Source organism: Mya arenaria, chromosome 16, assembly GCF_026914265.1.
Source record: "Mya arenaria isolate MELC-2E11 chromosome 16, ASM2691426v1".
NCBI classification, from domain to species: Eukaryota; Metazoa; Mollusca; class Bivalvia; order Myida; family Myidae; genus Mya; species Mya arenaria.
Window position 1 is genome coordinate 52,497,566 of NC_069137.1, and position 12,139 is coordinate 52,509,704.

Genomic DNA, 12,139 nt, shown 5'->3' on the forward strand with positions numbered 1-12,139 from the left:
GTGAACTTCGTAAGGTGTTTCAAGGGCTGCATTTGAAACTTGGCATGTCACATTCCGTCTCGGCAGTCCAGCCATATGTTGATGAACGTTATGGAACCGGTACAACCCTTTTTTCTCTTTGCTTTCAGCAAGAACAAATGAATCATTGCCAATTAAAAGTACGACTTGTACGGGTTCGGTTCCATTGTCAGTTTTGCAATACACGTCAGAGCCAGCATAAACATAAATGCATTCTGTTGTGTTAAAGTCAGGGGACATTGGACCGAGTACTGGGTAACTCGGTCGTTCTGAAAAAGAACAAAACTATTTTGACATATTGCATAATAGTTAACACTACATATGTTTTTTTTTACATTGCTGCTTATGCAGTTATTTTCATGATCATAAATTATTCTGCTTACACTGATATGATTCGTGATTTTAACCAAAACTCACATAATTAAAATAATAAAATAATATAAATAATACAATGTCAGATCATTTGGTGAAGTACAATAAAGGTACCCTGCATATAAAGATGCACTGATTCCGTAGTATCTCCCGAATTGCAGTGTAGAATATATGTCCCCTCGTCTTCTTCATCAAAGTTGAATACCGTTAATTTGTAAAAATATTCAGAAACTTTGTCTTCTTTCTTAGAACCATTTAGTGGCTGTATCTCTTCGTTTTCGATGTTTTTCTTCCATGTTCGTGTAGCGTATGTTTGGTTCTTTATAGAATAGTCAGACGGAAAATATCCCAGTTCGACATCCGCACCGCGAACAACCGGGCTTAAAGGCACGAGTGCTCCACATTTTCCAACAATGTCTGTAAATTATATGAGTTTGTTATTTAGCCTTAATCTACTGATCGGTTTGCAATTTTAATTTGTAATCGTCAAAAATGAAGAACATAAAAAAAATTATTCATAGGGGTTTTAGGAATACGGGGCCAGAAATAAATGGTAGTACTAGCTGAGTACGCTAAAGGACATAAATTGGTGCGAGAGTGCTACTTCTTTAATAAATAAAACACAAATGATAACTAACAGTTTACATAAAAAAAATCCCAATCAATACAAGTTGTGGTTTAAGCTTTAAGCATTCTTCGATATTTACCTTTCAAATTTAAAGAAATAATGCCAGTTTTGATTGTTGTGTTTGAACATACGGCGTATATGTCAGACTTGTTGTATTCAATCGAAGCTTTCCATTTCAAAAAGAATGACCCATCTTCCGAAAAACTTTTAACATTTGTCCCATTCATTGTTTGGAATGTTGTGCTGCCACCCTTCATGTATATCCATTCTACATTACAACCCCAATGATAGAATGGTGTCGCTTTCAGTGTTACCTCCCTGTTCACAAAAGCTGGTCCGAGCACTGATATTGTTCCATACTGGTTCCAGCCTTCGCAATTGTAGCAAAAATGAGCTGAAATAAAGATTGCAAACAAATATAAAGTAAACATCTCACCCCTTAAAACAAAACATTACAAATAAAACCGCAATTGAGTATATTTACGGAAAAAACAATCGTAAACAAAATGGAGGATGCAACAAGTAATAGTAGTAGTAGTAGTAGTAGTAGTAGTAGTAGCAGTAGTAGTAGTAGTAGTTGTAGTAGTAGTAGTAGTAGCAGTAGCAGTAGCAGTAGCAGTAGCTGCAGTAGCATTAGCAGCAGTAGCAGTAGTAGAAGTAGTAGTAGTAGTAGTAGTAGTAGTAGCAGTAGCAGTAGCAGTAGTAGCAGTAGTAGTAGTAGTAGTAGCAGTAGCAGTAGCAGTAGCAGTAGCTGCAGTAGCATTAGCAGCAGTAGCAGTAGTAGAAGTAGTAGTAGTAGTAGTAGTAGTAGTAGTAGTAGTAGTAGTAGTAGTAGTAGTAGAAGCAGTATTATTAGTAGTAGTAGTGTTTATATTGAAATTAAAACGATGTATCCAACATACCAAAAAGGAATACAGCAAGTTGCGCACATATTAGCATCCAATGTCGTGGCATATCTCCAAAAATGATGTTTGAATGAATGAGACTGTTGTTGCTCAATCGTACTAAATGCAAATGTGTTACATTTGTTTTTAATTATTTTAAGAAAATACAAAAATACCTTCCCTACAACTTCTACAAGGGAAAAGATTTAGTAATACTTAGGGCTTGACAATGAATCGAAGTGGTAGATCGTGTGTATATATATATATATGAAAGAAACTTTCAACCGCAGACCGACGCTATATTCTTTATCTCAAAAAGGAAATACAATGAGTCTTACAAAGTTCTTTAATGGTGCATTGTCAAGACGTTAAACCCGCAATCAAGTTGACCATGTACTGAAACATGTTCGTGTTCTCATAAGGAAAATAAAGATCATTTAAAATTTACCAGTACTCAATGTTCGCTCTTTTCTTTTAAGTCAATATTAAGTTACCCAATATACATATAAGCTGGCCGCTTCATCCACTCGCTGGTCATATTTTTTTGATGCTCACTGACCCATTTTTTTATTAACATTCTTAAGGGAATTTTTGCTGATTCCTTACATATGAAATAAGTTCAAGATAAATACTTTTTTCAAGGCAAAACATTCTTTGTATCATATTCTTTCACTAACCTTAGCCTTAGCCATACACCCGAAATTCCCATATTCTTACATGGGATAGTTCGATTAGAATCTACCAAGGCCAAAACAACTTGATTGTTTATTTATTTTTTAGGTTCTGCTTAAAACGCGTTGAAGTGTATGTTCAATCTCAATTTGAAGAAAGAAGCAATCGGTGTGTTATTTGTAATACTTTTATTACAAAACTAAGTCAAAACACTCGGACTTCTTAGTTTGTACCTCCTCGTTCTTTTTTAAACTAATGAATCGGATATGACGTCTGTCGGGAGCACCGATCAACAAAATATAGTAATCATATGTTACGCACAATAGTGAACACAGATATATTTTGTATAAATAAAATACATTTTTACAACACAGATTAACAAAAAACAAATAACAAAACCTCAATTATAGGGAGTAGCAATTCGATGTTATTTTAACACTTTTATTACAAAACTTGGTCGAAAACTCGGACTCAGATGTCAGTAAATATGCGCCATGAATTGTGCTATAACTGAGGTTTGGTCAGCTAAATCTCTAAGTTTCGAGTTTTTTTATATTTATGGCTTATTTTTTTACTTCAACGGTCAAACTTGTACCACGCTCCACATTTACTGTATGTGTAAATAATATGTTTGAAGCAAACAAATTATCAAATTGAGCGATTCATATTGGATAGGTAAATACCCAAAATAGGTCCGTTTAAAATTGTGGAAATGTTAAAAAGAAAAAAAAACTATTGTTGCCTTGGCTTTGTCTACATTTATTTCGTGTGCACTACTTCTCGTCCATCTGTTCTCTTTCGAGAACCTACAACATTTAGTACACATGGTTATTGAGAGGTTTATTGAGAGGCAGTCAAATTATGTTACGCCATTTTAAAAGTAAATTGCTGGTTTGGGGCAGACAAATTTCGAATCGCTACTTTTCAAGTTAATCGCTAGTTAGGAGAAGTCAACTTGCATTGCAGATCTTTACAGGGCATATTGTCGGTTTTCGTGGAGTCAAGCACATTAAGCCGTTTCACAAAGTAAATTGCAGGTTGGAAAAATGGACCAGTGTAGTGTTATTTAACAATAATCTAGATAAAGCCAGTATGACCGACGCGTATTCTAGTTTATCTATATAAATTAAAATTTTGCTATGATGCTAATTGCGTAACAAGTACAGCAAGAAATAAACATATCAGTCACGATAAAGATGCAACAACTAGTATCAGTCGTTTACATGTTCTAAATCTGGTATGTTTAAACACTTTATCTGATACAAATGATAATGTATGATTACATTCATTATCTTAAAATGGGACAACGTTTTTTTACAATGTATACGCAAAATAGCCACTGCATCAATACAACGGAGTTATGTCCATGCATTGAGTTATGTGATTTTGAACATTCGCTATCGAATATACTTATATTAATTAAGTGCCTATACTTAAATGACTTTGCTGTGCCTTTATCTTCTTTAATTTGGTTTCGGTGGATTTTATTGAGATCAAAATCGCAGATTTTTGTCTTTCGTTTGTCTGTAAAGGCAATTTATAATGGTCATCACTTATTCTACACATTTTCTTCATCGTGAAACAGTGAACATGGATGTATATATGCAAACAATCATTTTTGATAATAAAACAGTTTATGTTTATTAAATACCAGTGAACCAATGGTACAAGGTTACTTAGTGCTGAATATATTGAAGGAAAACTGCTGTACTTAATGTAGTGTAAATTGCATAATTTTGACTAAAATCTGACCTAACATGTTTGTTGATTATAAGACATGTATACATTGTTAACAGTCGTTTACTGTGTCGCTTTATGGACCTTAGTCACGGGTGACTATGATTGCATTTGTAACTACAACGTCGAGGAACCAATCAACTCCAGCCCAGCCGACGGTCAACCGATTGGCTACATGTATGAGTTTGATTGTAAACCGCTTATCTCAATCGGAAAGCCTCCTGGGTGGGGCCTCGTTGCATTTGAACACAAGGTATGTGAGTCTGTTTTGTGTTTTGTCAATCAATTGTCATAGTCAAAACCTCCTATGTTGAGGTGTGCCGTCGTTCGATTACATAGTTCGTAAAACGCACTAGTAAACAATTGGAAACCAGTCAGTAATGGGCGAGCGGTTTATAATAATCGTTTAAGCTGATTCTTAAAAGCTTATATTTATATCTAGATTTGAAAGAATATTTGATCATGATATTTTAGCCATTTCTGTTAATCTTTCTTGTCTAGAATATGTGTTTTTGCTGGTATTATTTTCATTTTATGAATACTGTCTTGATCATCATATTTTTATGTTCGCAACGTCAAATTCTACTTTTACTGAAAAATATTCGGGTGATAATACATAATACACACAAACAAGCTGAACATTAGCTTTAGTTTCTATATTTCTTTTTAAGCTGAAAAAATACCACACAAAATATTTGCTTTTAGAACATTCCAATATTGTCCAAAGCTAGGATAGTTGGCTTTGTATTACAGTACATATGCATCAGTCATGATCACTTTCATTAAATTTTAGGAACAAATAGCATAGTTAATCGTTCGATTTTGAACGTTCCTCATTATTACATGTAGGGTACTTCCACATGCATGCCAGAGAAAGATACAATGAGTATATTTCTGAAGCTTTCACGTTCAATGAGAAAAAGGGAAATAAAACAAGCATAACACTCATCACATTTCGAACAGACGTTATCTCAAATGATAAAAGTGAAGATACATGTCCCTAGATGCCAGCATACGATTGTTAGTAGTATTAGACATGCTGAGATGGTTTTGATTTACTGAGAACACCCATCATATAAATTTACCACAACCTGGATACCTGTTTCCGGATGTCAACAGTACTCAGCGACAACAAATTTCTCCTTTTTTTATCTATATCACTATCTAGTCTATTCGTTAACTATATTCATAAAAGTGTTGTTGTAAACTACCCACTGGATTCTATTTTGTTCACGTGCGAAATGCTCATGTCATAACATTTTCAATTCAGACATAATAATTATGACAAATTGTGGAGAGGGCAAATTTCTAATGTTATTTATATCTGGTGGACCAGCCATAGTGTATATAAAATACTATGTTGCAAGTATAACCATATAGTGTGCATGTACAATACAATACGGATAAAGTTAAACTAACAGTACTCAGCATCAAATCGATGTGAAATAGTTGTCTTATCCGGTCAACCTATTAACCAAATACTAAATTTTCTTTTGAAATACACGTCGTTGTAATAAATGTCTCATTTCAGACAGGATATCTGGCCCTCGATGCCAACATAGAAGTACAAATGTGTCCAGGCAGTCCTCCAGATGGAGACGTAGTATGTGAGTTGATGATGTTTTTTAACAATAATAAATACAAAATGATCTCGGCTTAGGTTAGATTAAACGGAGCTCTAACTCTAACGGATTTAACAGAATGGAAACGATTTGTGACCTAGATAAAACAAATAAAAATAATTTCTGGGATGTATTGGACAAATTTCTGTATAAGATTTCACGGGTCTAGCGGATTTCTATCTTATATTTGAAAGAAAAAAAATATTACAGAATTTGATATCACATATAAAACAGATATACTTGATCTTTGATATAACATATAACACTGATATCCGACTTCATTTTAACAGATGGATACTATTTCTGACTTAGTTTTATCATACGTCATATATATTTCTGACTAAAACAGAGTCCTTACTTATATTTGACGGATAAAACAGCGCCCTGACTTAGATTAAACGGATAAAACAATGTCATGATTTAGATTTAACAGATAAAACAGTCCAATACAATTTCATTTAATGACAGTGCCAAGGCGATACCTTGATTAACTTACCTAGATTTTTTATATTGTATATATGCACTGTTCTGTCTTTGGAGTTTTGTGCTGTTGTTCCATGTGTCTTGTTCATGATTTCTTTGTTTTTTTGTGTTCTATGTCTTTGGCGTTTACCCAGTGCCATTAAACGGAGTTTATGTTTAAACGTTTAGCTACTGAGCTTGTTTCTGTACCTTTTTTACGTATTGATGTATATAAAATAGACATGATTAAGATGTAAGGATAAAACAAATTATTTACTTAGAATTAACAGATAAAACAGATTTGAAAAATGAAATGTAAACAAAATATCGAAATGATGTTTCTAGAATATAATTTTGGGAAAACCAGAACTGCTATAACAACTTTGTCATTTACCATCATACCAGAGATGCTAGTGCATTGTCACATGACCGTCTTATGCTATTGTTGTTAGTTCAGTAAATTATCCTAAATCTCGGTTATCCGTGCTTTATGACTTGTCTTTTATTTGATAGATTTATAGAGGTATAACTGCGAATAAAATAGTATCTTTCGGTGTGGTGGAGTGTTTTTCTTATACATGTATGAAAACAAAGGGTATAAAATAACAGTGAATGAATCATATGCACTTTTTCAGAAAAGCACGCCAAATAATATGCCAACATAACGTCATCTTAAAAAATTAAATCATCAGATGCTCGATTTAGGAAACATTGCGAACTTGAACTGGAAAACATTGAATAATATAATATTTTTCTTTAATTGATAAATCTGTATAAACCACTTGAAATCGTATATTACCTTATAATAATTGCATTGTTTCTTGTCAATTATAACCCATAAAAAGTAAAATTTATATTTCTCTTCCACAGATACAACAAAACCAACAACAAAAATAGCAATAACATCACCACCAACAACTAGTACAACAAAAACAACAACATTTACAAATCAAATCGACGTTGAAACCACTGTTTCAAGTGTTCACAACACCGATTTTAGCATACTGATGTCCATTTTAACAAACACACAATCATTCACAGCCACGCAAGTTACCACAAATAAAACCACTAGAAACACTAACAAAACTTACAATTACACCACAAAAGTTCCAACACATGTACACACTGAAATAATTAACAATTCAGCTAATCCACTGATTGGGAATACTTCAGTGTTTACGCAAACAAACAATTTCACCGTTTTTACAGAAACAAAAGCTGTAACAACGTCGCAAAGCATTTCATTGAAGCCTGAACCAAGCAAAACAATGCAAACAGGTGTATGGGAAAACATGACACCATCTGTAACAAACCAAAGTGCTGCCGTGACCATCCAGACAGAACATCCAGTAAATCAAAGTAGTATTCCAACACATAGTACACCACAAACTCCAATCACGACTTCATTCAGCTTAATATCCAAACCACCAGCTTACCGTGATAACATAACTGTACCAGAATATAACTCGACACAAGTGTTATCAACACTAGGAGAAGTCACCACACAAAATTTGTATTACTCATCAGTGAACACTAGTTTCGCAGAGGCCACAACAGCAGTGTCGGCAACAAAAAGAGAAATCACCACACCCAACTTACTGAATACTTCAGTATCAGAAAGTTTAACAGATACTTCGAGGTTCACAATAACATCTACAAAACCGCCAGACATCATAACTTCTCCGATCATCAGCACGACAACAGGTATTTTATTGAAATGTACACAACATCCAAGGGCGGTATTCAGCCGTATGCTCATATTTTACATATTCTGTACTAAGGATATTCATTATTAAACATACAATAAAATAGTAGCCATTTTCGCTTTTTGCAGCTTGCCGCCTAATGCACGTACTTTTTATAGTAAAAACGTACGGGGGGAATATTGAGTGGTCCTATGTGGCAGGTTGCCATTCCAAGCAGATGACCGTTCAACAATGTTTGGCTGTACATAGGGAATATAATGTTTGGATGTTTCACTTCGGGTTGCTTGCTTCAAGTTCATATCGCACGCGACCTAAGGCAAACAACCAAATAACATAAAATTTCTTTTTTTAATTCCTTAAAAGGATTTTGAAATAAGAACAGCGATCATTTACTTAACACCATAATTAAAATTTGACAACAAGCGTCTTAAGTAGATTTACGCATCCACATCAGGCTACTGTATCATACGGAATCAGAAAACCCTCCAGATTGTTTGGTAATGAAACGATATTTAGGAAATTGTGCTAAGGGCCTGCGCTCGCTGAAACTTAATTTAGAAGTTAAAGGGGGTTAAAATCCTAAATCACAAAAAAAAAATATCAAAGTAATATTTGACTGTATGGAAAGAAAACTGTCTTTATTTTACTATTTGTTCACAATAATTCACATTTCATTTTGCAAAAAAAACAATGAGTCAAAACAGTAAGTACATACAAATATTTGCTGAATAATATCTTCAAATAATGTTGTTGTTTTTCAGATAGAATTGATCTTTGCCCATACAAGTTTCTATCCGAGGTACACGAAAATATTCATAACAAAGTTTTTGGGCAGTACATGAGATATTGCTATGAACTGCGGCTAAAGACCGGAACTTGGCTCGATGGTAAGAACTGTATTCCCAAAAAATTAACGATATCCGTTGTCTTGAATACAAATGGCCATAGCTAATTACATAGTATCAATATTAACATAAATTGGTTTCACATAGCACAAAAGTGTCCTTAATTTTATGTATCATGTTCCAGCGTCAAAGGATTGTTCGGAGCGGAGAGGAATGTTGGTGGTTATAACAGATCCGCACGTGCAGTCACTCGTCCATGGCCTTGTTAATGACCTTCAGCCGCCCGCTGATATCTGGCTTGGTCTTTCCGATAGAGACGAAGAAGGTGTATGGCGATGGGTGGATGGTAACTATAAGTGGGGTGCTAGATGTAGTTTTATGAATGTAAGAGAGTACGTAGGGGCGGATTCATGATTTGACGTTAGAGCTTTTACTTTGGGGCGTAGTGTTTTCACTTGCGCTGCTCAATCAGAACCGAGATTTATTTCTAAAAAGGATTAGCCGCAGGGTTTTGGGGTAGTCCCCTTATTTTTTTAACATTTTTCATTTTCAAAATTATGCATTTTGGCGTGACCACACGTACATGTCATAGATGCAATTGAGTTTAAAATCGTTTGCTTATCTATTTTTTACACGTTCCTGTAGAATCGCTGTAATAATCTTTGAATAATTTACTATTCTCGTGCTGTCTTATATGTAATACTAAACTTGTACAAAATACACATTCTCAAGTACACATAGTACAGGTAGAAGTGGTGTTTTGAAACTTGTCTATTGAAAGAACCGATTCATCATCCTAATATCCTTCGCAGTTATTTCCCTTTGGCTATATAAGAGCACAAGAGATGTTTGTAAAACATCAATGCCCCTATCCCTCCAACCCCGATAGCAAATAATAAGTCATTTTGCACTTAATGTCTGCAGGATAATTTAAGGTCTTATTCAGCCTTTCCACTTAAACCTTTTTTGCCACAAACTACAGGCTGTTTCACGTACGCGGTGTGCATCTGTTTTAAACATGCTAAACATGCTTTCTTCCTCAATCAAAAACTAAAGAAAACCTTGTATTATTGGCACACAGCAACGGCAAAAACGACAATGAACACCATAGAACGGTAAGCGAGTTGGGTGGAATACGAGTGTTGGGGATAGGAGGAATACGAGTTTACTGTGGGGAACACGAGTCGTCTGGGGAGGGTGGGGGGGGCTAGTTGGTATACCCTTACACTTGTCCCAACATTTATCAAATTACAAAATACAAATTATAAGCCTCAAGCCAAGCATAACGTGCGGTTAGCTATACTTGGTTTTCCAAGACACACTGTACAATGTACACGGATATAAGGGATTGTGTAACCATGCTTCTAGGGTAGGTGGAAGCAGGTTAGATACCAGTTTGTAGAGTTTCCATATATTTACTAAACCACAATATACTAGGTCAGGACTTAAGTGTAAGTTACACCAAATTGGACTTACTGACTACATGATAAACTCTGCGTTACTTGATTACAGCACTAGCAACTTAGAAAGCATATTTTCTTACTTAACCCTTTTTCGGTCAGCCAAATAGTCTAGTCTAAAATAAAAGACGTGTTGAACGGGATTCTTCTTCTTATTCTTCTTATCCCTAGTGTCTAAACAGTGATGTGCAAAAACAGGGTGGGTGTTGAAAATATTGAAATAGTATTTAGAGAAGTATTTATTTGTTTGAAATAGATTATAAGTTTTTTTATATACATATTTTACCCTATAAGTGCAAAGATAGTTCGAAAAAACACAGACTTTTAATGCATTTAAACACAGGATTTGCATATCCAATAAAACGAAACTTAACCAAGGATTTGCATATCCAATAAAACGAAACTTAACCGACACAGACAACAATTAAGCCCATCGTTAAACCTCGGCCACCTCTGACACGCTTCGAGATAGACCTCGTTAATACACTCGTAACAACTCGGCCATCTCCGATGTGTTCCGATTGTTGTAAAACTGTGAACCGCAGCCTTGCAGGTGCCCTCATGTATTTATATAGTTATGTTTTGACAGCATGAAATAAAAAAGCACATCAAACTCATAATTATTAGGATTTTTTATTTCGTGAGTGTACGGAACTAATATAAAATATCATTATCCGGTAATGTTTCTTGTTTTTATGATATTTTATTGACACAATATGCTTAAATCCGGAATCCCGACCGGATTAAGTACCCACTTTTGGTACAAATCAATTTGTACGTGAAGGATTTGCCATACCAAAAATCGTAAAAGAAATCCGTCGACGTACATTATTTTGACTACCAACTAGTCACACTTAGTGTTCTCACAAAGACTAGTTGGATTATGGACCATAGCACTTGTAGCTGGAGATGAAATCTTGAGCAATAGGTTGTATATAGAAGGACTTAAACTTAAGACCTTTAAAGCGGCTTCTACATGTATGTACAGCACTGTCTTTCTTTCAGGTCAGCCGACAAGTTACACTAACTGGACACTCGTAGATCCCGTATATAACGACATTAAAGACTGTGCCATTATGAGCCACGACTCCGGTAGTTGGATGCAGGCGGAGTGTAGTTTCTACATGCTACATACGGAACGTCTTCCATGGGTCTGCCAGTACGGTGCGTAGTGTGTGTATACAATTATAATCAAATAATACAAAAGCACGGTGGGGCGAACGCCCACGTCACTTTGAAAGTCAGTAATTTTAGTCGAGCAATGGGTTTTACTTATATCCTTTACATTCTCACACAATATAAAACGTTTCTCGGGCAATTCTGAACTGAGAAAAGCCGAGCATTTATTCATGCTGCTGTGGATAAATACACTTTTCATCGAAACTATATTTCCTTCAGAACGGAAGCAAAGGACAACCAATTTATTGTTTTGTTCAAAATGTTTCTATCATTATATATGTGTACTTTCTTTTACAGGCATCTAGCGATGAGTGCAGTGTTGGCACCGTTCCAGAACATCAAATACGTGTACTATTTTATTGGAATCTAGTGATACATCAGACTTGACACCGTTACAGACGGTTAAATATGTGTACTGTTTGTTGGCATCTAGTTAAAGGATTCAAGCCTTAAATTAAAAAAATATATTGCTGTTTCTGTGTGCATATGTCTGTGAAAAAGCGTTATAAATGCATAGTTAACATGATTAAAGAAATTTTCTGTAAGTCATGTAC

General features: G+C 34.9%; 1 protein-coding gene across 1 annotated transcript; it reads left to right on the top strand.

The window, feature by feature from the left end:
* The first annotated feature begins 4,003 nt into the window (after nt 1–4,003).
* LOC128221795 (mucin-5AC-like) lies at nt 4,004–11,578 on the top strand. The gene is made up of 6 exons (XM_052930397.1): nt 4,004–4,564; nt 5,843–5,918; nt 7,266–8,099; nt 8,863–8,988; nt 9,131–9,292; nt 11,412–11,578. Exons 1-6 carry the CDS (start codon nt 4,352–4,354, stop codon nt 11,576–11,578), a joined length of 1,578 nt encoding a protein of 525 aa, XP_052786357.1. The 5' UTR covers nt 4,004–4,351.
* Nucleotides 11,579–12,139: the final 561 nt, after the last annotated feature.